The 25,755-nt window shown below is 40.2% G+C and overlaps 1 protein-coding gene across 1 annotated transcript in view; it reads left to right on the top strand.

The window, feature by feature from the left end:
• FHIP1A (FHF complex subunit HOOK interacting protein 1A) overlaps positions 1-22,532 on the top strand; it is a gene marked incomplete at both ends in the record, with an annotated part of 35,051 nt that extends 12,519 nt beyond the window's left edge. Inside the window, 7 exons of the mRNA XM_080619900.1 lie at positions 6,734-6,901; positions 10,357-10,436; positions 11,877-12,064; positions 13,094-14,131; positions 17,577-17,755; positions 18,055-18,193; positions 22,282-22,532. Of these exons, the coding sequence (XP_080476026.1) occupies positions 6,734-6,901; positions 10,357-10,436; positions 11,877-12,064; positions 13,094-14,131; positions 17,577-17,755; positions 18,055-18,193; positions 22,282-22,532 (2,043 nt within the window). The remainder of the gene's footprint in view (positions 1-6,733; positions 6,902-10,356; positions 10,437-11,876; positions 12,065-13,093; positions 14,132-17,576; positions 17,756-18,054; positions 18,194-22,281) is intronic.
• Between the last annotated feature and the right edge of the window lie 3,223 nt (positions 22,533-25,755).

Below are 25,755 nucleotides of genomic sequence, written 5' to 3'. Positions count from 1 at the left end.
TATGGACTTGATAGAATAATGTGGTAGTTCAGGGTTTTTCCAGTTGAGGAAGTTTCAAATTGATTGGGCTAGCTAGTTGGCTTGAAATAACCTGGTTTTCACACTGAGCTCTGTGAAGGTTATTTATATAGCAGATTAACTGCACTGTGCTTAAATAACCCAAACATTCTCAAGTTGTAACTCCCTAACTTCATTTCTCAAAGATAAGCATCCTATATATAGCATGTTCTTGTATATTTATACCTGGCCTGTACTAGTCTTGTCACTTTGTGTGGGTTATTCCACCTACATGTGTAACGAGCGGTTGACGAATACGTATCTCAGAAGCTGCACATTGCTGAAGGCATAGACAGATCCCTATGTACTATGTAGCTAGGGATACACATGAACTGACTGTGCTGGGTAGCCCTGTCTTGTCCTTTAGCTGTCTGGATTTTATTATACTTTTTACAAAAGAGTTATCTCCCTTCTGATATCTGAGTTTCGTGAGACATTGAAAAAAGTGAATTAATGACATGCTTCAGTAGGGTTACACAAGGTCACAAATCCCTTGTTTCTGCCAAAATTCAGTTAAAACCAGAAGGAATAAAACACCTTGTCTGTAAAGATATAGAGCTAAATAGAAGGTTAATTTGGTAGTTTTCTTTTTGTAGTAACAATCCATTATTTAATTTTTTGCCCAAACCTCCTTTTGTCTTTTGGGTATAAGTGTCTGACCAGATAGTCTTAATTTTCTTAATAAAGACTATCTGGCAAACTCTGTTCTTTATTTTAGGACTGGCATTTTTTGATGGCATGTCAGTTAAATCTTGAAATTAGGCAGTTGTGTATGTTCTTCCTTAGATTTTGGTGCTAAGGAAAAAAATACTTGAGAAGGTATAATTCTGCTCAGGCATGAAGCCATACCATTAAATTTCTGTGACACATTTCATTGGCTTTTTCTTGCTTCACTTTCAAAACTAACATTTTGATGCTCTATCAAAAAAATGTAAGGTCTTCTGGGGCCAAATTGTACATGGGTCCAAGTAATCAAATAAAACGAACTTTCTCTTCAGTAAAAGCCTAATTTAAATCCCAAAGTGAATCCAGAATAACCGTATCAAAATCTATTTTACTAGTTCTGCTACAGGCCATATTGCCTTGTTTTAATCTTTTTATATTTGTTAGCAGAAAGGGTTTATTTACCTGATTTTTTCAGGTAGTTGCAGCACTACTGTAGAAATCTGAGTGAAATCCTTTCCAGAAGGTCTTTAATACATACATATTTTGCAGTCAAAACCATGTGCTAGATAATTAGGAACCACACTGTGGTGTACATATAAATATTATGCTATCTTTGATACAACTCTGATTGGTTATATACATCTCTTTACTGTAAATGCATATGATTTAACTTTAATTTGGCATTCAGGGAATTTGTGTGACAAAGATAACTATTTGGAACATCTGGAGTGTTTCTGTAATTTGTGTTATTTCAATTTATTGAAGATAGTGCTGAAAATTTGACAAATTATGTGCTAAAAGCAAATTTTTTATGTCTTATCTTTTACTGCTTTACTGCATCACATTTTATTGCTAACTATGATATAATTATTTTTCTACTTGGAAGGTTTTGATCTGAATAATGGAAAATTGTACCAGCTTTTTAGTGTAAAATGTTGCTGTTGGCCAGGTGAACAGAACTGCTCTGTGGAAGCACTGGCATGGTCCTGTCAAATAACCTCTGTCAAATGGACCTCAATTCTGTTGTGTGCTAACCCATCTAAACGCAAACCCCTAACACAGTATGCTGGTCTGATAATTCAATAGTACTTGCTTGATGATTACAAAGCTCAGCTAGAGGGAAATAACCTGTAAATTATGCTATACAGATTAGAAGGAGCATCTTTATAAATATCCCACAAGACTGTCAGTTTCCATTTAGAAATAATACCATCTTTCACCACGCTGAAAAGCACTTGGACAGCTGCTGTTAAAAGGCGTAAACCAAGTATACTGGTAAACTTTGAACAGTCTCATGCTTTGGAGAAGCCCATTAATAGCTGCAAAACCTAGTTTTGCTAGCTATGGAGTGGATATATGTTAAAGGTGCCTTTCAGTTTTGGCATCAGACACTGCAGTTGAGTTGAATTTTAACCTGGTATAAACTGAAGCAGTTTATAAATATAAGCTGGGGGAAGTTGAAGCAGTTCTGTTGGTCTGGTTTTCCCTGTGTGCAAACTTCCTCTGTCCCTGATCCCACTTTTCCCCCTCTCCTTTGCCAGGAAAACTGTTAATATGGGAAACTGATTGAGGTTAAAACCCACCTTTATTTCCTGAATAGTTTTAACCTGAAAACAATTCACTGTGCAGTGAAGTGAAGCAGGAACCCTTTTGACAGCATGAGCAGGGGCCAAGAAGTTGAAAATGAATAGAAAACAGAAGAGCGTGGGAATGGTTGGATTTTGTTTATCAGTGAAGTGGGCTTATTCAGATTTAAACTACTCGTGGATCTAGTGGTTAAGTTCCAATAAGAACATTCATGGTCTCTTCATGGGCAATATGAAATCCTTACAGGAAGGGAAATGTGAAGGGCAGGAGGAATCATGATAGCCATATTCCTGTAAGAGTGCATGAAGCTGTAAATTAGAAATATATTGTGTGGATCCCAAGGGAAAATAGCCAGTAGTAAAGAATCAGTGCAATTGGTCTAACACAGCGAGTGTAATATATTAAACTGAAGTTGCAATGACAGTAATTTCTGCCTCTTTGCTGTTACTTGGCACAGTGACTTATAAAAGCTGGATCTCTTTACTGTGTTCTGCCTCACCATCTAATCAGTCATCAGAGGAAGTGAGAAAAGATTTGCTAAAAATTATTACATAATTAGAGAAGGGTATTACAGGGCTAAAAAGGGCTTTCTCTCTTCAGTAATCTCTAATCAAATATCTGTGTGGCTATGAAGACTCTCGGGTAGTCCCTTCTGCAGCAAATTACACCTTAGGAATATCTGTAACAACTGATAGTTGTATAAAAAAAACATGTGGATGAGTTTTTCTAGATGGTATCTTTAGACAGGCATTTAAATTTGTATGTATGTTGGAAAAAGAAAAATCCAGAAACTTCTAATTGTTACAGCTGCGAATAATGAAAATAAAAATGATAGAATACTGGTTGAATTAATACAATGGATATGGACTTCTTTTTTTTTTCCTCAGTTTTCACTTTCAATCCTACAGTGTTATCCTAGGAGCAGAGATATCCCTGGTCTTTACCATGAATACTAATGCAAGGGCTGTTGCTGGTGAGCTTTTATTTTTGCCAGTTTGGCAGTGGTGAATTTAATATTATTGAAATACCTTTATCAAAAATATAGCTTGAAATTTACTTATTTAACAAAGGGCTTCTCTAGAAAACTACCATGACTTAATTTAATTAATTTCCCTTTGTTTTGCTATTTTTCTTGATACTTGAATTATCAGAGGTGAAAAATTTTCAAGTTAAGTATCAGGTTTGTGAATATGTGTAAGTTTTGGCTTGCTTTTTATCATCCTTTCAAAAATGGTTGATTCTGAGTGCTAGCTAAAAGCTTACTTGGACGAATTACACCGTAATCAGTGTTTACAGTGATCTAAAGTTTTTATAAGCTGCCTCAAGATTTGACTGTAGTGGACATGCTTGACATGGTTAGTAAATGTTTTGTTCTCTGGAAACATTTGTTCTTTTGTTGTTTACCTAAGTACTGCTTTGAATTTATTAGAAAGGATTTCCCTACTTCCCCTCAAATCTGTCTCATGAGACATTAACTTAAGAAGAGACAAGCAGCAGGGAGTCAGAATGAAGCTTAATAGCATGGATTTTGGTATCTTAGAAAACAGAGGTCTTCAATAATAACTGCACAAATGAGTCTCATAATACTTGATGTATTATGTATAATGCAATCTGTAGAAGAGGTGTACAGAGTTAAAAGGGGTCTTGCCAAGGCTGGGTTTTGCCTAGTGTAACTGATTTCTCCAACCTAGTTAATTGCAAAAAAAGTGAGCTCCCTAGAGGCTCATTCAGAGCAGGCTTATGTATCCCACTGAGTAAAGGGAAAATGAGCCTTGTGGACCTAAAATCAGCCTTTTTGAATACTTCTCTAGATGCCTCAGATCCTCAGATTTTGCATTTAACGTCAGATCTGGTAAAGGGGAGAAGCAAGCCAGAACTCATGTTGGCAAAATAAGATGTAAAAGCATGGATGCTCACTTGCCAGCCTAGTTAATCTTTTTTCCTAAGCTGCATACATTTCAAATGCCAAAAAGCAATATTTTTGTTTGATTTGCACTTGTGAAGAAGCAGAAGGATGATCTTTGTGCTGGTCTATATGGACAAGTTGCACACAAAGGCACACTGAGAAAGCACTGGAAATTCTAGAACATGATAGCATTAAAATTGCTTGTACAGAGTTAACTTGCCTGCTTTGCATGTTGCACAGTGAGCTGTGAAATAGGTCCTAGCTTCATTTGTTGCTAAAGTTTGAAGGAGGGTTGTGGATGAGATAAGTCAGGGTGTTTTCATTGGAAAATTAAAAAAGATTCTTATAAATCCATTTAAATCTTGACAAAACTTAGTTGTTTTCCCTCTTTCTCAGAAAATGTTTAAGCAGGTTCAGCAACTTCTTTTCCAGGAACTAAAAATCAAGTGCAATATGGCACCCTCCACAAAAGAAGACCCTCAATACAGAGAATTTAGATTTAACAAGGTTATAAGCAACTCCGTTGTGAAATATTTGGGCTTCATTACTAATTGGTTGGTGCTTCTACCTCTGTTTAGTGGTATCAGTGAAGTGTGGTTTAAGATAAACATGATTTCCTTTCTTGCCTAGTCCCCAAGCAGTCAGGAGCACTGAATATGCTCTCGGAATCAAACATGTGCTTACTTCAAGTAGTCTCTGGCTGGCTTTCTTGTGCTCTTTGTTTCATTCGTGATATGCATTCTGAAGAGCATTTGGGTTTCTCTCACTGATATGAATGTAAGATGAGTTGTCCAAAGAGCACTGGTTCTAGGAAAAGGTCACTGCCCTTGTGAACCCAGTGGCTTTTCTTGCTTTTATTTACAGCTTCAGTATTTTAGATATAGGCCCATTCCTCTGCTGTCAGCAGACATCTGTGAAACCTGCAGGCCAAGAACATACTTGCTTTTCCCCATAAAGGATGAAGGAGAAGTGACACAGAGACATGAAGATGTATTATGTCTGTCTGGCCTTTCCTTGGCAGAAGGTCTAAACTCTTCGATGAACTGTATGCTGTCATAATGATGTCACATGATGGATTTCTCAGGCTTTGCTTTTTACAGCTTGCTGCTATCAAAAAAACAAACAAAAAAAAGCCAGTTCTCAGGGCAACAGTCAACAGCTTCCATCAGAAAGCCTACAAGTCCCCACGCCTTTTGGCTATCGCAAAAGAAAGAGAAAAAGAATCTTGGCTCCAAGTGGAAACAATTTCCTTTGTTTCACAACCCTGGCTTATTTCCTGAGCAGGTTTTTGGTCGTTGAAATGTGGCAGTACTCCTGGAAAAGTATGGAAAAGTGTGTATGCTTCTTTCTACTCTCCTCACTGGTGCTCGCTCTCTATAAGGTCTGCAGGCTGCATACAGCATTCCTATGTTCTGTGTAACCAGCCAGAAGGAGCCTGTGATCTTAAATGCTTTAAAGAGAACATTTGCAGCATGACATTGCTGTGTACGTGGCTAACATGCAGCATAATAGAACAGGGATTTGAATATTTACAGCATGTTACGTAAATGTTGCCCTTCTGAGAATTTTCTCAATCCTCTTAGCTCTGAAGTGACAGCTTTGAATTTTTTTTCTTCTTCTTTAATAAAATCAGTCTTTTCATTTATCCAGCTAAGTTTGGTAAACAAAGGATGTTTAATACTTCCTTTCATATAGCCAGATTCTTGTGTTTAAGGGTTTATCTTTGTGCACTTAAGCTTATTATGTTCCTGGGTAACTATTTTTAAAAAGCTGACTTTGCAACAGCAGGACATGGTGCAGAGGTGGCCTTTGGAATTTTCTGTGCTTTGTCAGTGTATACTGTGAATAGGATCCAAAGGATTGCAATAAGGAGAGAAGTGTGGGTTAGGGTATGCAAATGTCACGTGGATATTTAAATTGCATTTTGATATACAAATAGTCAGTAGATTTTGGTTTGTGTGTGTATCTATATACATACTCCTCTTAAAAATTGAGTAAGATGAGGAATTGTGCTGTGGGAAAATAAAAAAAAAGGAAAACTGAAAAAATTCTGGATAGCTATAAGGATTTTCATTTGTTTAAAGCTCTAGAACCATGAGTTTGTACTGTGCTTTGTGCTTTGGCATTTATTTGTTATAAAATGATAGATGCAGATATTCACAACAGCTCAAAATGCTTCTGAAGGATGACAGAAGTGTGATGCAAAAGAGATGATATGGGCTGAAAGGTGGTGGGGAGCTTGTAGCGTGATTTGCTCTTCATATTTCAGTATGTGTGAGTTTGAGGTGTCAGTTGGGAGGAAGTTTTTTTTTTTCCTGGGGAAGCAAGACAGATAAGAAATCCGTTCAAAATGCTCATGAGCCATTCAGATGCATGCTCTTTGCAAATTTAAAAGCAAAGACCTCTATCTGGTTTTGTGGCAGTGTTATGTATGGAGAATTTAGTGTTTGCCAGGTATATAGTTGCAGAAGATGAGTGGGTATTTTGTGTTTGCATTTACACTATTTTTGTTTGCAGCTGACTGTGGAAGAGGTGATGACTACCACTGCATATCTGGATCTCTTTTTGCGTAGTGTTTCAGAGCCAGCCCTCCTCAAGATTTTCCTCCGGTTTATTTTGCTGCACCGACATGAGAATGTGCACATCCTAGATACGCTTACTAGCCGAATCAACACACCATTCCGGGTAAGACGAGCAAGAAGGAAGTTCGGGTACTCAGCATGGATGCAGGTTAAATATTTTAATGGGAGATTCTATATATTCAGTTGGTATCTGTTTAACTATGAGTCTTCTCCCCCCCGCCACCCAAATGTGTGATTTCTTCTTGTGTGTGTGTCATGACATTTAACTACCACTATACGAAGTTGATAAATGTGTGAGGTGGTTTCACACAGACAGGAAATGGGATAGAGGGAGATGAGGGCTTTTGGAAGTCTGGATTCTCTTAGAAGATTAAAAGTATTCTGGATACTGCTGAATTTGTGCTGCCATAGATAACTCATCCTGGGACTTATAAACATATTTGTGGTGAGGAGTATTTTTGATCTTTGGAGTTTTGCCAAGCAGCAAGCCTTTTCAGATAGCCCCTCTGGGAGATGATGGGAGCCCTTGTAAGGATGTCTCCAAATTGATGCAAATTGTGAATTGTAGTATTGCCAGTGTATTTCTCAGGAATCAAGTCTATATTACTGTAGCATGTTTACTTAACTGTCATGTTGCCTGCCTTCTTTGATTAAAAGAAGGTGCTTTCTTGCCAAAGTTATCAGATTGCTGCTTCCTTTTCTTTGCCTTCACTCCTGTATGTAATAAGGTTTATCTCAAATTTGCACCAAGCCCCTTCTCAGCCTAGGCACAATGCATCACAGTGGCTGGAGAGCTTGTTGACAGAGATAGAGTTACCTTTGCTAACAGTTGGATCTTCTGGCAGAGAAAATGACTACTTGTTGCAATGGACTGCTCTCCTGAGCCTTGCTTGTCTGGCAGTCTTGGCTGGGTCTTGTGTGATGCACAGCTTCATGGATGAAATAAGAGTAATGTTTTAGCGCAGGTACAAGAGAAGCCAGAACACCAGCATGTGCATTAAATTTGTGTATTAGAGACAGTAGATTCATCTGAAATTTGTTTTGAAATGTGAGTACATGCAAGTGTAGTTATATGCTGCTGCTACTGCATCCCTGAGATGGATTAACTCTGAAAACCGAAACAGCTTCTGTCAACAAAAATGCAAATGCTGTTGTCTCTGCTAATCATTAATTACTGTTCCATAGGCAAACACCATGGGAATTGTAAAGAATTCTGCAGCCCTGAGCAATTCAGAATCTCAGCCAAAATGATTCGGTGATGCTAAATGAGTTTTCTGCAGTATAGCTTGGCCAAGTGCAAAAGGCAGAGCTGCAGCCTTCCGTGTGTTTCTGTAGCACAAAAGCTGCATACGTTATTATTGATAAAAATACTTATTAATAATTCACAGGGTTAAACATATGTACAGACAGGTGGCCAAAAGGACTTGTAAAAATATGATCCTCTTTGTCTCCTGGCGTATTTGAAATCTTTTCTTTTTACGAAATACAGAAATAGACGAGTTGTATTTGTTCAGTTGATTCCTGATTTGCAGTATGGTTGCAAAGACAAATGAGTAATGTTTCCCTATAACTGCATGAATTTTCTTAAATACAGGAACGTTTAAGGCAGTAGCAGGTTTTTTTGAATTCTCACAGAGTGAAAAAGAGTTAGGCTTGGCTCTCACTAAATTTTGCAGAGGAAATGAGATTTTCTGTTTTTCCTTAATGTCCCCTGGCAAAAATACACCTTTTGTACAAGGATCTGACTTCTTCCAAAAGGTTGTTGTGAAGCTCTTCAACTCTGCCCCCACATTCTATCAAGTGAACTCCAGTCCTGGTTATTTCTTCCTCTCTTGCTTTTTTACTTGCCTCATCTATTTCTGTGGACATGAGGTCTTTCAACTAGGTGTTAGCTCCTAGTACAAGCATTGGGCAGCGGTGGCAGGGCAGCAAGTCTGAGCTCTGATTTGCGTCACAGCAGGCCAATTCATGAGCATTCCCCATTTCTCTTCTCTCTGCTTATTCCCTTTCTTTTGTTCTTCTGTGGGTGTTCTTCTGACCAAACTAGGGAAGGTAGCCAAAGAAACATTTGCTCTTCAGAGGCTAACTGAGATTCGCTTTAATTTTGCCATTTAACTGTTTCACAGAGATACCTACTACACAAGGAAAAATACATGTATGTTCCTGAGCTAGAGCAGAGCATTTTAACAGTGGGAGTAAGGGGAGTGAATGCAGAGGAGGAAATTCCATACTGTGGAAGAGAAGCTATGCCCAGGCAAGATTTAATCATAAATGAATTACAAAGAATGTTCAGTGACTGAAAATATGAGGTAGACAAGTATCTGTAGCTTTTTGCTGTATCTCTTTTTTTTTAGTTACTGAAAAGTGCAAATAATTCCCCATATTAATTATTTTTATTTACATAATATAGGGAGAGGCAAGATTTAAACACTGACTTGAAACTTTAGGAAAGGGTCAACTTACACTAAATAACTCTCACAAGAGTCAGCCTGGTCCTGGTGTCTGAGCCAGCTGTGAGATACTGTTTCCATGAACAAGCAGCACAGGAGAATGTGCCTGAGAAAATGTGCACTAAGAGGCAGGGGGGTAATGGCACAGTGGCCTTTGAAAACCAGCAAAAGCTTACAGCTCATGCTTCTACCATTTTGGGTACAACTGCAGTCTAGCAAGCCCCTGGCAGGTAGAAATGTAGTATATGATAGCTCTGGAGGTGTTGTATGCCTAATTAGTGACCAGCAAAGCCCGTAGAAGTCCATGTTTCCAGTCTGTCCTAAAGCCAGTGAAAGTGGGGTGCCTGTCACAGAATAGGTGTGATTTTTGTCTCTGCTGAGCGTGACTCCTGCAATACCTAGTTTAAGGTATATTTGATCAGACCTTTGCCGGAAAGGCAAGCATGCAATTCCAATGAGGAATCCCATTTTTCTTTCCTTTCCCCTGGTCTCAGAAAGAATCTTCATGTCTTACCATAGTTCCCAGCTGTTCAAGTGAGCTGTAAAGAAGGGATTGTGAATGCTCCATATGGAGTAGATTCTGACAAGAATTACTTGTTTAGTCCTGGTCTGTGTCAGTACATTAAGCTGTATTTATAAAAGCATTCAGCTTCTTAATGTGGAGAACACTGATCATTCCTTGTACTTAAAGCAACAGAAACTTGAAATGGTTTATAACTTTTCTTTCAGAAAAGGTATGTAGTTGGTTGAAATTCTACATCAGAGGTAAAATCTAACAAGCTATCTTGGAAACTACAGGGTTCAGTTCATGCTAAAATTAATTTAATGAATTTGAGTAACATTGAAGACTGGTAAATTACTGCTTTTTTAATAGCTTATTTAAAGGAAGATTCTGGATTGTATCTGGTTAAAATGTACCATGTTATGTGTATAGCTCTATACAACTTTAAAAAGAATCCCATGGAGTGCTTACAAGATGAAGTATGATACTAACAGTGTCTTACAAAGCATGATGCTCTGGCAGAGCCATTTCGTAATGTAGTATGCAGGGAAGATTGGAAAGGTACAACTTCCAGGTCAAAAACTGACAACATTCATCTTTTTTCAGCTCTGTGTGGTCTCCTTGGCATTGTTCAGAACTCTCATAGGCTTGCATTGTGAAGATGTGATGTTGCAGCTAGTTTTAAGGTAAAGCTCAAACTCCTTTTTCCACTCTTCATTCCAGTTCTGGGACACACAGTCTCTGCCTGTGGTTGCAGAGCTGGATGAGAGTTTCTCCAAGAGAGCAGAAATCCAAGGCACTACAGAGATAAGGATATTTATGATCCTGACAAAAGTCTACCAGACCTGAAGAAGTGTGATTTATGTCTTGTGATCTTCAGAGCAGGAGATTTTTCTTGTGACTTATTTCTGTAGAAGTGAGAGAAGAGAAGCTGGGAATATATTTATCACTTCCAAACTGCTCATTCCCTGCTTTTTAATGTATAATTCTTCTCTCCTGCATGTTTTCTCTAGTGTATTATACACTGTGATACAGCGCTATATATTTGTTCGCAGCTTCTGCCTTCTTTCCTATTGTTTTCCACCTCTATGAGTCCTCTCTCACTGAGAATACTTCAGGCTCCTGAACTGCTGTAGGTAAATTGTTATATAATGTACTAAATGCATTGATTATTTTTGCTTTTAACTGGTGGTTCTATGCATTGCTTCAAAATACTTACCATTTTGGTGTGTGTATTAAATAAGAATTGGTTATTTAGTTGGAAATATTGGTGTAACTGAATTTAGCACTGTAGATCACATGAATGGTTCAGATGCTCTCTGTCACTCCATGCACTGGCATTAAGGTGAAATACTCTGTAGCTCTGGCTCATGTGTCTGGGAGTGCTGTCAGGACCTCAGTGAACTCAAGTTGCCACTCTAGCAGCAGTAGAGTGCTGTATTTAATCTTATTTTTTGTTTATTTAGGGAATCCTTTAGAATTTGTTTTCATTTGAAATGGCAAAACATCAGTTCAGTTAACACTGAGGCTCTTAATAAAGTGCTCTTAAAAAGTTGAACAAAGTGCTCGAAACATGTTCAACACAAGGCTGTGCTTCCTCTCTTCCTTGTACATCCCATAGCTCCCCTGCCTCAGAGTTCAGTCTTCATCTACTGCAGTAAAACACCTTGATGACCCTTCCTTTGTTTTTGCTGGCTGCTTGCCTGGCAAACGTGAACAGCTTCTCTCTGAATTTTCCAGGAAAACAAATAAATTGAGGATTCTGAGACAGAGCTCATTCATAGTGGGACCAAACCACTCTGCTGGCATTTGACATCTGCCCATCCCACACTTCCTCTATCCCTTCTTACAGCAAGTTTGTTCTGACCTGCAAAGGATTGTTCACTTCCCTGTTCTGATGCAACTGATCTCCTATGTCTGCTTATCTTGACGGTTCCCCATCAAACCATAGCTTCGCAATATAGGAAGCCAGAATTTTATGCTCTTGAGAGGGTATCGCTGTGAAGTTTATTATTACTGTTTCTTTTAATCTGGTGAGGGCAGGAAGGTGGGAATGGTATTTTGTATGTTGTTGCTTTCTCTAATGTGAGAAGAAGATGTGGTAACGCTAGACACTGTTGTTTCAGGTATCTGATCCCATGTAACCACATGATGTTGAGCCAGCGTTGCGCTGTGAAAGAGAGAGACTGTTACTCTGTGTCTGCTGCAAAACTGTTGGCCCTGACACCAGTGTGTTGCTCCACTGGGATCACCTTAACAGTTGAAAGCCAAGGAAAAGATTATATTCTATGGAAAAAAGCAGCACAAACTAAAGGTAATTGACGCTCAGGGGAAGGCCAGATCATGAACTGAGTTTGATTTGGTAGCATGCAGCTCATGGGAGGGGAAGGAAATGTGGACAACAAAAAGCATGGCCAGCCTGGACAGGAAAGCTGCTTTAATTCTTGCCATGTGTCCAGGTTTATTGAAACCTTTTTTTAGAATCATAGAATCATAGAATAGTCAGGGTTGGAAAGGACCTTAAGATCATCTAGTTCCAACCCCCCTGCCATGGGCAGGGACACCCCACACTAAACCATGCCATCCAAGGCCTCATCCAACCTCGCCTTGAACACCGCCAAGGATGGAGCATTCACAACCTCCCTGGGCAACCCATTCCAGTGCCTCACCACCCTCTCAGTAAAGAATTTCTTCCTTATATCCAATCTAAACTTCCCCTGTTTAAGTTTGAACCCGTTACCCCTTGTCCTATCACTACAGTCCCTGATGAATAGTTCATCCCCAGCATCCTTGTAGGCCCCCTCCAGATACTGGGAGGCTGCTATGAGGTCTCCACGCAGCCTTCTCTTCTCCAGGCTGAACAGCCCCAACTTTCTCAGCCTATCTTCATAGGGTAGGTGCTCCAGTCCCCTGATCATCCTCATGGCCCTCCTCTGCACTTGTTCCAACAGTTCCATGTCCTTTTTATGTTGAGGACACCAGAACTGCACACAATACTCCAAGTGAGGTCTCACGAGAGCAGAGTAGATATCTAAGTTGAATATGCATTTTTGGAAATAATGTACAGGCATATAACAGCAACTTTTGCTGCTTCAGTGTGTCAGTGTTGTTTGAAAGGCTGAATGTGGGCTGGTCTCTCAGAAATCTCAGAGTTACAGCTCTGTCTTGGCAATACGAACGAGTCATGTATGTTTATGAGCAAATCTCTCAATCTTCATGCTTTGGTCTTCCTGCTTTATGGGATGGTTGTGTCTAAAGACTCCACCTGCCATGTTTTAGTGAGTGCCTTGCTAAGAACTTTTGATATATTACTCATGGTATGAATAATCTTCTTTACTTTCAGACTCTGGTAGACGCTCTTCTGAATCTACCTGCATTGTGGAATATGGAAGAGCCGTGGACCTCAGCTACTTGCAGTATCTGGGAGAAGCTCAAGAAGCCATCCTTCAATGCCTGAAAGATTGTAAAGTTTGGTCTGCCTTGTATGATGGAGTAAACCCTGATCCAGACACCTTTATCCAAACGCTTGCTGAGGAGAACAATACAGATGTAGAACACCCCATGTTTCGGCTCCAGCAAAGGACACCTAGCATGTGTAGCTCCTCTCAAACAACTTTTAGTGAAAAGATGCAGTTGGAGCTAGAATGGGATGATAGCTATGACACAGGGATTTCTCCTGGTTCTGATGTGAGCTCACCACAACCGTATGATGATCTGGGGAACGCAGAGATGCAGCCACCTGCAGAGCCACCAAAATACATCCAAGAAATGAAAAAAAGTGCCATCATGCTCATCAAAGGATCTTACATAGAGGAATCAGACTTTCAGGATGATATTATGGTTTACAGGTTATGTGCCCAGAAGGATACTCAAGAGGATGACAACTCCAAGGAGAAAACTTTAAATACAGCCAGAGAACATAAGGTCCAAAGCCAGACTGTAGTCAATGGGCCTCTTGCAAAGAGCCAACTGGAAATAGACTTGAATGAGCACAGTAAGAGAAATTCAAGCTTGACTCAAGGTGTAATGAAAGAACAGATAAACCAGAAAATGATTGAGATTGATCCACAGCCAGACAAAGAGTTGAAGCTTTCTCCTCAGGAGGCAGATCGTAACTTAAGTGTAAGACTGCTGAGCACAGATGGTGAGGATTTCATTGCACAGTATGACAAAATTATTAAGGAACTGGATCCAAACAGTACAAGCTTGGAGGAGCAGCAGTTGGATACTCCTGACTCTGTCTCTCCTGCAGAAGAGGAGGAAGACTTTGAGAATTTCTCAGCAGACACCCCTTCTGCGGAGAGCGTGTCATCTCCCTTTGGACCAAAGGAGGATGTCTCTCCTAAGCATGCTGCAAGGAGCCAGAGTGCTCCATTTACAGGTGGAATGTCCTGTTAATGACATACGTAACAAATACAGGAAGGCATGTTGATTAAAGGTGTCCAAATGAGATCACACTCTGCAGCACACAGCACAAGCACAGAGCAAGGAACAGTCCTGGCACTAAAGAAAGTATAGCCCAAATAGCTGAGACTGGCCCAGGAAGAGTGAGAAGTCCAACATGAGAGTAGAGCAGAGCAAGCAGTGTGGTGACAGCAAATGGTGGTGCTCAGGGGTCTTTTTGGTTGCCTTTTTCTTTTTTGGTAATTGTTTAAAGTCTTGAGCGTTTGTTTGTATGTGAGCACCCCATCACGCTAGAGGAAGCTTTTGCAGTTGAAATGGAATTAGAGTTACTATTCTAGTGTACAGAGCTCAGGTAAATAATCTGTTTTTCTGGTGGCTTTCATCTTTGGGTGCTGTGGATGTGGCATCACGTTGCCTTTTCCCCTCTCTGCTATTTCCCATTTTAGCACGAGGTGGCAGCACTTGTGCCAGGTCTGTACGTGCATGTCTCTCCATGCTCTGCCCTGGCACCCTGTTCCTCCAGTGTCAGGTCAGCCCTCGCTGTTGGGATGTTTTTCTGTTTTGTGCCAGGCAGCATTTTAAGCTTGGTCTCCGCAGACTTACCAAGCCATTCAGGAATGACAGTGCTGCCGAAGGTTAGAGTGGGCTTGTGATCTGTATTAGTACATCTTGCGCAAAGGTCTTCTGGTCTTTAATTGGGTTTCCTAGATACCACAGTCATACAAATAATAAAAAATGATAACGTATCTAGGTTTCCTCATGCAGAACAAAACCTCTATAAGATGGCTTCTTGTACATTTGAAAGGAGGAGGAAAAAGCGTTAGTGTCCTTTGAAATGAAGCCCTTTCTGGTCAGCTGTGGCCAGCGTGTCTGGCACTGTTTCTTAATTGAAAAATTCAGCCTGTTTTTCGATCAGTTTGCTATTTTTGCTTTGGTGACAATTTCCTGTAGTACCAGAAGCTAATCACATTCAAACCTTTCTGTTTCCTATTATCTGCTGTCAAGTGCAGCTCAAAAATGTTGTTCCTGACTCTTGTTCTTCATCTGATCCTCCCTCTGTTCCTTTCCAAAAAACCCACAACAAAACCACACAAAAAACCTCACCCACCCCAAACCCACAAAACCCCACAACCAAGCAGAACAAAACAGTAAAAACAAACATGAAAAGCCTTGCTGTTTGCTCCCCATCCACATGTTTTACTCTCATACCTTGCTTTAAAGAAGATCTTCGTGATTGTAAGTAAGGAGGTACTTGTAACAATGTCTCAGAAATGTTGAGATTGCCGTGTCTTTCAAATGCAATAATATATTTAATTTGGAATGCTGTATTTGTATATGTGTGATAAGGATTTTTGGTTGCTTTCACTGTTTTGAGATGCTGTCATGGGATTGTGGGGCTTCTCTGCAGAATCAGATATCAGACAGAGGCTCCCAATAAGTGTGCAAAGTACTCCCTTCTGGTCTACGGATCTATGAAGAAAATGTCCTATGCCTGTCTATGTGCAGTTTTCCCCTGAGCAAGGAAGAATGTGGTGTTCAGGAACAGGAGAGCTTGACTTCGTGGCCACATAAAGATGCACAGTCAGGAAAATAATTATTTTTCTGACTTCTCATCAGTTTACCCTGTTTCTTTCAAGGCTTGAAAACTCCGATTCTTGTCCCAGTCATTTCATGGGGGGAAAAAGTCACTCTACCACTGAGAAATTTTTGGATGTATTGGTATCCTCTGTTGCAGTGGCATACTGCACTTGTTACAAGTATTTAGCTTCAGCTTTACCTGCTTAGCTTCCAAGTCTGATGTAGAGGAGAGAAACAGTGATGTCTTTCAGCTCCTTCCCCTGACATCTCTTTTGATACAGTAGTGTTCCCACTGCACTGTGGTCCTCAAGAGCTTTGTGGAAATGTCTCCATGAACGTGAGACGGGAAGCAGTAGGTTATGTAGGGACAGGAGAAACTCTATCTCAACACAATGTCTTGGGGTTTCTCCACTGGGTATCCAGGCAGGTGGGATTCCTGTAGGATGTGATGTTAACCTTCACTCTGATGGCCAGCATGGTGGTTGAAAGGTAGCAGTCACGTAAAGCCTTGTCAGCACCGGCCCTCCTTCCTTTCCTCTTGTGAGTGGAGCTGTGTGTCATCATGATAAATGAGTCTCAAGGGAATGCTTGCTTTGTACTCATGCTTGCTATAAAACATGATAGACTTCAGCCTTTAGTGAAGCTATGTTAGGTGAAGTAGCAACGTACGCACTTCTGATTTGATCCATACTGTTGTGTTTGCCCAGAATTTCTTTAGCCTCTGCCGTAGTTCACAGTAGACATATTAAACTGGGCTAAATTATAGCCAAGTAGCTCAAACATCAGCCATTTTTTAGCTGAGGGGAGGTGGGATGGGGTCGGATTATAGCCAGCTGCTTGACCCTAGAAATGCCTGTGGCATGCATCTTGTGCCAGGGACAAGGGTGGCGTATTCGAAGCTAGCAGTGCTGTATAACATCACTCAGGGATTCTTCTGCATGGTTTTCCTAGCTTTTACACAGCCAGAATAGTGTGGTGGGACCGGGTGTGGGACAAGGGATGTTTCTAAGGCTTTACTTGTGTTTAGATCACTTGTACAGACTGCCTCAAGCATCTCACCAGCTGTATAGTCTAATGATGTGTAGTATTTGGTTAAAGTTGTGCTCAGCCTTGCAAACATTTCTTAAGCTTGAGCACTAGGGGTTTATGTACTTCCATGGTAAATGCTTTTGTACTTCAGCAGTTATCCTGCAGCAGGAATACACAAACTAAAGCTATTATTTATTGGTGACATTTATATGATAAAGCCTACGTCTACCAATAATTTTGTTTATAAATCTATTTTAATGTCTTCCCTGCTTTGTGTGACTCTTTGCAGTGCTGATGATGCTGTTTCTTGTGATGTGAACTATCAGAGATCTTTATTTTTATGTTTAGAGTAGAATGTTTGTATTTCCTTTAGAACACAGGGTTTTTTATAAGAAAGCTAGCTATAATTTCTTTTGCCCAGTCATAGAAATAAGGTACAACAAGAGTAACAAGGGCAGATTCTGTTTGCATTGAAACTAGTGATACCATTCCAATTAAATTCAGAGGGAATAGAACAGTAGACCATAAGGTACTAGGCTAAGTCCTTACTGGCACATTTAAAGAGAATAGTTATGCATGTTAAATGTGCCGTTAACGTGAACTGGTTGGCTAGCTAGCAAAAGTACTTCTAATCACAAAGCTTTTACCACCTCTGTTAAGTGTATTTTGTCTGTTCAGATACAGTTTGGTTTTTCTCCCTACTGGCTTTAATTAGCGTGTGGGAGGTCTAATTTTGTTGGTTCCAAATGCCTGTTTCCTGGATTTTCTTTCTGTGGAAACAAAACCATTGATTCCTTCTTGTTCTTCTTTTGCAGGACCATTCATCAGCGTAGTGTTGTCAAAGCTGGAGAACATGCTGGAGAATTCCTTGCATGTCAATTTACTGCTTATTGGGATTATCACTCAGCTGGCAAGTTACCCACAGCCTCTTCTTCGCTCCTTTCTGCTCAACACCAACATGGTGTTCCAGCCTAGTGTGCGGTCACTTTATCAGGTATTTGACCACAACTGTTAGCCGTACCTATTGGAACGATATTTTTGGTGTCTCATTAAACCTTACGTTAGCTCTTTCTAGTTCCACCTGTTGCTTTTCCACCTGTCTGAGAGCCTCTCATCTCATTTCAATGTTTTAATTACATTTATAATGAAACTGGAAAGGAACTGGAAATTCTGTATGACCATAAGTTTTGTCATAACTCTATTTTAATGCAGCTAGAGAAAGCCTGAGTGTTCAGTCTGTGGCTGCACTGGGAGTGAGGCAGGAAGCAGTGATTGTTATCGTTGTTTCGGCAGGTGCTGGCATCTGTGAAAAATAAAATCGAACATTTTGCTTCTGTTGAAAAAGACTTCCCAGGTCTTCTCCTGGAGGCCCAGCAGTACCTGCTTTTTCGTGTGGACATGTCTGATGCTGCAGAAGAATTGCTAACCAAAGGTAAACATTAACCACACTCCAAGGGGTGCTGGGTGGAATGACTCACCAGTTACCTCTCTCTTTTTCTGATTAAATGTAGGTGTGGTGTGGTGTGAATATCATCAGCCAGATGCATCTTTCTGATTTTAAACTGATGATGCCCAGTAGGCTACAGTATATGGATCTATTTGGATATTCTTTGCTCTTTAGAAGCTTTTATTTGCTATCTGCTAAACAGAAAATGTCTTTTTAAAGGAGTAACAAAATTAGCTCTTGGCTCACTGTCAGTTTGGCCATAAACAAACTTGCTTTCAAGGCATGAGGTGAGGTGGCATACGTGTATGATTTCATTTTATTTTTAGCCTGACCTTCAGTTAGTCATTGGTTCTTTTTTGATAAATGTTTGAGAGAACAGAAGTCCAGAATTAATTGATTTCTGCAACAACTGAATAAGGCTTCATGTCATGGTTTGGGCTACTACTGAAGGAGATTAATATTAGCCAGAAAACTTCTAATATGCTTTTTTGAATGAAACCCAAAGCAAAACAACAACAAAAGAAGGGGTGTGTGTGTGTGTGTGTGTGTGTGTGTGTGTGTGTGTGTGTGTGTGTGTTAAAGCCAGAACACTTCGAGAGCAGTGGGGAGTTAAACAGATATCATTCCAACAAGCTTTCCAGGGGACTTCCGTAACGCCTGCTGTTTCTCAAGCAAAGTGCACACTACACCTGTCTAGAGTGTTACCAGGATTTATACTGCCATGGGGAAAGGTAGTCAAAATAAGCAAAATGAAGAATCTTAAGGTCTAACTAAGAACTTTCCAGATGCAGCCAGGCAACTAATAGAGTTGGGGCTCAGCCATGAGGATGTGATTGTTCTCAGCTTGCTGTTGAGCAGACAGTGTTGGGCACAGGTTTCCATTAAAAGCCAACTTCCTACATGATGGGAATGCATAAAATTTGGTGAGAGCAGTGACTGCAGTGATTAAGAGCTGACTCATCCACAGGGTTCGAGAGAGGCTGCACTATGGATGTGTGCTTGCTCGTCATTAGGAGTCATTAATAATCACCCTCTGCCATTAATAATCACTCTGTGAAGATGTTGATACTTTTCTTGGGTTTCCAGAGGTATGGGAAGCAGAACTTCTATTGTGCCATTTTAGTCGTGTTTTCATTTTCAAGGCTCTGAATAATAATATACCTAGTCAGCAGGGGCTATGTTTCTAAGGCTTGCAGTACATCTAGTCTGTAGAATTATGATCTTGCTAAGGCTCTTTCTCAAAGAATTAGACTGTGGAAGGTGCATTGCCATAAAGGAGCTGTTCATTGCAAACATCAGTAGCATTTTAGGCTCTACATTCTAGTGCCATAGATTAGAAAGCCTTACACCTAGATGGTACCATAGGTAGCATGTGGGGATGAGATTAGGAGGCAACACTTAGAGTCGTTTTTTTCAGATGCTGGCAATAAGAACTTTTATGTAATGCATTCCCAATGGCATTTATTTATACTTCCTATTTTACATCAGTTTTCTTCCATGGACTTCAGAATTTGCCAGGTTGACTCATGCTGGTCATTATTTAGGAATTCAAAATAAGACTGCTTAGTCATCCTCTTGGTACATTTTCTTCTGTGTTGTGACAACTCCTGCAAAGAGATGGAGAATAAATAAATGTCTGGATAACTGCAGACTTGGTTCCCCACAAGACTGGTGATGTGAGTCATTAAACTGTAACCCTAGGGTCAAGTTGGCTCAGTTGTCCATCAACCCACTGTAGTTCTTTATATTCATTAAGAAGTTCAAGGTAGGAACAGCTACAATAATGCTAAATGAAAAAAGTAAACAAGGAATTCCGTAGAATTATTCACATTAGCTTGAATGCCACCTTTGAGCATCGTGTAAACTGGCTGTCCTCTGGGTTATTCCCCTAACCCCCCAAATGGAAGTGGTGAATAACCCCGAAGTTTTAAGTACAAGTCTAAGCATAACTGGCCTCCTACAGAATTCACATCTGAAAAATGGAAGCCAGGTTTACTGGGGGACACAAATGTAAGCCACGGATATTCCAGAGCATTTCCTTTCTCTTGATAGCAATGGTCTCTGAATGTGTTTGAGCAGAAAAGGATAATTTGTTATTTTCTGCTCGCAGTAGTATGTGGTTTCCTTACATAGTAGTTTGGGTTCTGATTAGATATGTAGAGCTGCCACGATGTAGATCCCATATGAAATGCTGCCCCTCTTTCATGTGTGTAGGTGACACTATCTCCAAAGTACTCAGTTTCTCAACTGTGTGATTCAGTTTGCACCCTCACTCTAGAAAGAAGTGGACAATCCTGGTCAAAGAGAAACATCAAATCTCTGGTGTCTAGAACAGCTTTCTGTGTTTCTTCCCCTCACCATCACACCACCACCACCACACCCCCCCCCAAGCAGATAAATGTAAATCAAAAGGATTTTTAGAAAAAAGTATCAATTTGGATGCTTTTTGAAGGGAAGAGTTTAAAAACGAGTAATCTGTGACAGTATCCTCGCATTCTAGTTACATTGGCTAAACTTTTAAAAAGCTTAAGATATTAATTATGGAACGTTTTGGTGTTAGAAAATCTAAAAAAACAATCTTCAAGGGAAGCTCAAAACTTTGTCTTTTCATTGTAATTCATAATTTAAGTTGTTTTCCTCCCACAGCCAGACTTTTCCACAGCACTGAAATTCCTGTACTGTGTCTGTAGTAGGCATTTGTAGAATAACAATATGAATGATTGATAAGTCTGGAGTCAGAAAGGTTTTTGAAACTCCAGAAAAGTACAACTCTGTTAGGTGATTAAGATGAACGTTTCTTTTGAGTATTTGGAAACGTACAGTAATCCCACAGTGCTTCAGGAGAGATACAGGACAAAAGTGCAGAGGTGTTGAACAAAGGGTTTGCTCTGCTGCATTCGGTGAGGCATTCATCTACTGGTCCTTGGTCCTCACACTGGCTGCTTGGAGAAGTTTCAGAAAATGGGTGCTGTAACCTGTTGTTTTAACACAAACTTCTTGCACTTCAGAGGCAACCTCTTCTTCAGGCAGCAATGTAGTGTTGGCTTATCTGCAGTGAGTTAATCTGACAGTCCCTTATGTTTTTTGATGATTACTTACACAGCTCATGAGAACATCCACTTGCAAGTTAGACAGGATTTTGTCTCTCTCTGCTTCTGGCCTCAATGATACCTTGTGGCAGTGAGTTCTGCAGGTTAATTTTTCTTTGTACAGTATTTATTTCCATCAGTGTTACATTGTGTCACCTTTTTAGTTTCTCTAAATTAATTATCATCTCATTAAAGCTCTGTTCTGCTTCAAGTTGAAGCAAGGAGCAATTGATTGACATTTAAGTGCTGCTGTTACTGTAATTCCATGCGTTCTGATGCTTAAGCCCTGATCCTCTGAACTCTGGCAGCAGAGATCAGATAGCAAAGCACACAGTGGTTTTCGAGCACCTTTTTCTTACTGTTTGGCTGCTTTACAGGGAGTTGAAGGTAAGTGCAGTTAGTGGGGGCCACAGCTGTAGAAAACTCAACTTTTCAAACGTTTTTTCCCTTAGTTTCAACTTGCTTCAAACTCTCACGGTGATGTGGTAACTCGGCCTCAAATCCATTTGCACGATGATTCATGGGGAGAGGATAGAGAAAGAAAGAGAGAAGTAAAGCCCAAGCTGTATTTTAATCTGGGGGAGGGCTAGAGCATAGTATCATTTAAACTGAGACAAACATGCTGGGTCTAGATGGGTAGATATTATCTACTATTTCATAAGGTAAATCCATATTACTCTTTCCCTTGACTCCTCTTCTGCCCACATATTTCTGTCATCAGAGCTGGAACTGAATAATGTATAACCTAGGGAAAGAGAGCTAATAAAAAATGCAATAGAATCAGGCCATGTAGAGCTTTAAAATGTTGGATTAGCAGAGTATCTCCCTGCATGGTCTGGGTACAGCAAACTAGACCTCTGAACCTAACCCTCCTAAACTGGATTTGGACACTGTGCAAATACCAGGTATGCTTAATATACTGAATCTTTTTGTTTTCCTTTTTTTTCCTGTCCTCTTCTCTCTTCTTCTTTTTCCTGGCTTTAGGTAATATCCAGCACAGCAGCAACACAGGGAAAGGAAAGAACTTCTCTGAAGCTCACCCAGCGGTACTCCAGCCTTTCCTGGTACAGAAAAGAAAGAAAGGCCTGGCTCATCCCAGCCTTCCTGCACACGTGAGGAATGCTGCACTTGCAGCTGCCCTCTTCCCGGAGTTCCTGAAGGAGCTGGCAGCTCTTGCCCAGGAACATTCCATTTTATGTTACAAAATACTGGGGGACTTTGAGGATTATTATTAGTGGGGTTTTAAAATGTGTTTTAAGAAAAGCTTTTGGAGTTCAAACAGGTTTTTAATGCAAAGCTGCTTACAAAAGAAGGTTGTACTTCAGTAATTCCTGAAAATACTTGATTTGGAGGGGGAAGGAGGAGAGATAAGGTTATTCCATGTTACCTTATATTAGGCCTTATAATTTCCCTCTGTGCTATGTAACTTATTTCAGAGATTTCTGATACTGCTCCTACTGCAGGTCCCTACTTTATCTCCTCCTCTTTACCCAACCACCTTCTTTAGTGTCACTGAATCCTGTTGAATCTCTGCGATGGACACTTGTTGGTTGGCTACAAGAGGCAAACATTTTAGCTTTTTCTGTTCCAGAAATTCTCTTCTGGATATCTTGTTAGAAGAAGTTTGGAAAAACATTGTTCCCTGGGGACAGTTCAGAGTATAAAAACATATGCAGAATCTGCACAAAACCCCTTTATGTGAAGGGTTGTGCTGCTTCATGTGTTTGTCCTGTTCCCCCTTCCCTTCCTTTTCCCTGAAACGGGCTTCTTACCAATTCACATCTAAAGCCCTTTTTAACCAGCGGCTCTGGTTTGTTGAATTCAAGTGATCTTACGGGTGTTAAACCCATGACTAGCTGAAAGCAGGTGCTGGACCCTACACATACCATATTGCCTTATGTTACAGACAGATCTGCAGCTATCAGCTGTTGGTCTTTGAAGTCAAATGAACTGTGTAAGTGGATGTGGATTGCAGACTGCCTGGAATTCTCCTTGCAGTTTCTCAGCATTCTTTGATAACTACTGCATTGCTACCTAAACTCTCCAGCATGCCTTATTTAGTAAGATTTGCACAAAGTACAAAACAAAATATTTTTATGCAAGCTGTAATTAGTATGTAGTTTAGTTTTATGCTTATTTTAATAAGCTAAAGAAAGGTATTTAATATCTTTCAGTAGTATTAGAAGGGCAGCAGGCTGGTTTTTGTCTTTTTTTAATGAAAAAGGTTGGCTTGCTCCTGAAAGCTGTTCTGGTTTATTGTTATGTTTTTAGTTAAGGGAAGGTTAAATACTGTTTGTTTACTTTTAATTTAGGTGTTGACTTTTCCTAATATTGCACTTTTGGGATGGTGAGGGGAGGACCAGACTATTCACCAGCTGTAGAAAAGGAAGGGGTAACAGGGAACACTGTCTGCTGGTGACTAACTGCTTGAGAAAATTCTCTTCTGAGTAATGGCCTTCATTAGAAGAACCTAAACATGATGAATTGGTGCATCACCATGGCATTTTGTCTTATCTTAGTAGCATAATTGTGCTTCCAGTGCGCTGTAGTTGGCTACGTAAAGACGAACTTAGTTCAAGAAAGCCTTAAACCCCTTAGTCCAGGAAAGAAACTCACCATGACTCCAGGAAATCTGAAGAAACAGAAATCAGAAATAACACTGGCATATCTTAGTTCTCCTCTTCACTGTAATTATCCTGTAATGTGGGATTCTCCACTTAATCGCATCCTGAATTCTGAAACATGCTTTCTCAGAGGTTGCAAGGGAAGAGAACACTTAAAAAACAAATGCACTCCAGCAGAGTCTAATTAATTACAGTTAAATTCCTGTGGGATCTGCAGTACAATTTAAGCTCCTAAATCCTTTAGATGCTTCTGCAAAGTTTACCTTGAATCTCCAAGCTGTGAGATGCATTCATTTTGTCAGACTGCTGTAGGCTATTCCAAGGAAAAAAAGTAATCCCAAAGTGTACCTCTAACAAAATCCTCAGATCTTCTCTGAGTCCATCTTCACTTGGTTGCTGTACAGTCTTCCTTCCACCATGGCTGGGGGTAATGTTGCTTCCTAGCTGACTTTCTGGTTTGCTTTCGCTTCTAACTTTTTTAGCTTTCTAGGCACCATTGCATCAGCCTCCTGTAAATCACCTACTGGCCTCCACATAGCCCTGTTTCACCTCACAAGCTTCCTTGGAAGCTGAAGTCAAGGCTCTAGGGTTTTCTCACATCTTAGTTGTCAAGGTTTGAGAGCACTGTTTCTTTTTTCCCCTGCATTGTTGCTATAAAAGGCTAAAGGGCAAATTAAGGTTTGTTTTTTGTTTTTTTTCCTTAAAACTTGTTCTGGGCCATAGTGGGTTCTTTCCTTGCTCCCCCATTCCTGCTCCCACTATTAGCAGTAGCATCGTCTTTCATGCTGGACTCACAACATTGTGTGTGGAAAGTGTTTTAGCTTTGTGGATGTGGGGTCAGTGCTTGCTCTTCTCCTCACCTATTCAGGTAGGAGCAGTAGACAAAGTACCAAGTAAGTGTGACTTTTAGAGGTTCGAAAACATATGCTAAATTGCAGAAGGAATCCAATCCTTTTTCTGAAGGACTTTTAAAAAAGGAATGAAAAAGAATTTTGGTTTTCTTTTTTGTAAAGAGAGAGTTCTGCAGCGCCGTGCTCAAGGCAGGCAGGTTACAGTGTGAACACTCCCTTCCCTTGTTTTTATCCTAAAATAAGAATCTTTATTTGCTGGGCAGAAGAGATTTCTTTTGAGACTGTTAATTTTAACTGGTGCTTTTGACAAATGCACAAAGTCATGGCAGTTTCAGCTCAGCAGGTCTATTAAGCTACATGGGGATTTTAAAATGTGGACTGCTCAAAAAAGCATCTGTAAATTTGAGGAAGCGGAGGATTTACCTCATAAGCTGCAGTAGAGCTTAAGCTCTACATCCAGTAGGATAAATTCAGCCTTTGAAATCTGGAGCTGTGTGGAAGGCTTCTTGCTGAAAGGTCAGAACTGTGTTTATGTGCTGTGTTCCCTTGTGAATGGGAGATCTGTCTGTCAGCTCCCCAAAAGGAAGAGGTGGGTGAGTGCAGTGACCCCGGCTCTGGGCTGGAAAAAAGGTGATCATAAGTGTAACTTCATGTTACTTGGTTCCTGAGCGGGATCAGACCTGTAGCTAAGCCTGTGCATAACGTCCAGCACCCAGCAAAAATAAATGTTGTCAGGAATTGCATCTTCCTGTCTTCAGGAACCTGTGATTTAGCTTTAAAATGTTGGTCTTTTGAGATTAATTACCTCCGTGTGCACAAGTTCTTCAGCCAAATGCTTGCTTAATAAGCTTCTTCCCTCCAGTTAGATAATGTGTACTCCCATCTTGTACCAATGATACATCTTCTTCCAAAAAGCCTCTGTGATCCCAGCTGTGTATCAGCCAGTAGATCTCCATGGTGGACGTGATGTTACACTGCTCCTT

Source organism: Psittacula echo (assembly GCF_963264785.1).
Source record: "Psittacula echo genome assembly, chromosome: 1".
Taxonomy (NCBI): Eukaryota; Metazoa; Chordata; class Aves; order Psittaciformes; family Psittacidae; genus Psittacula; species Psittacula echo.
Note: the sequence above shows the minus strand (reverse complement) of the source record. Positions and strands in the feature narration are given on the sequence as shown.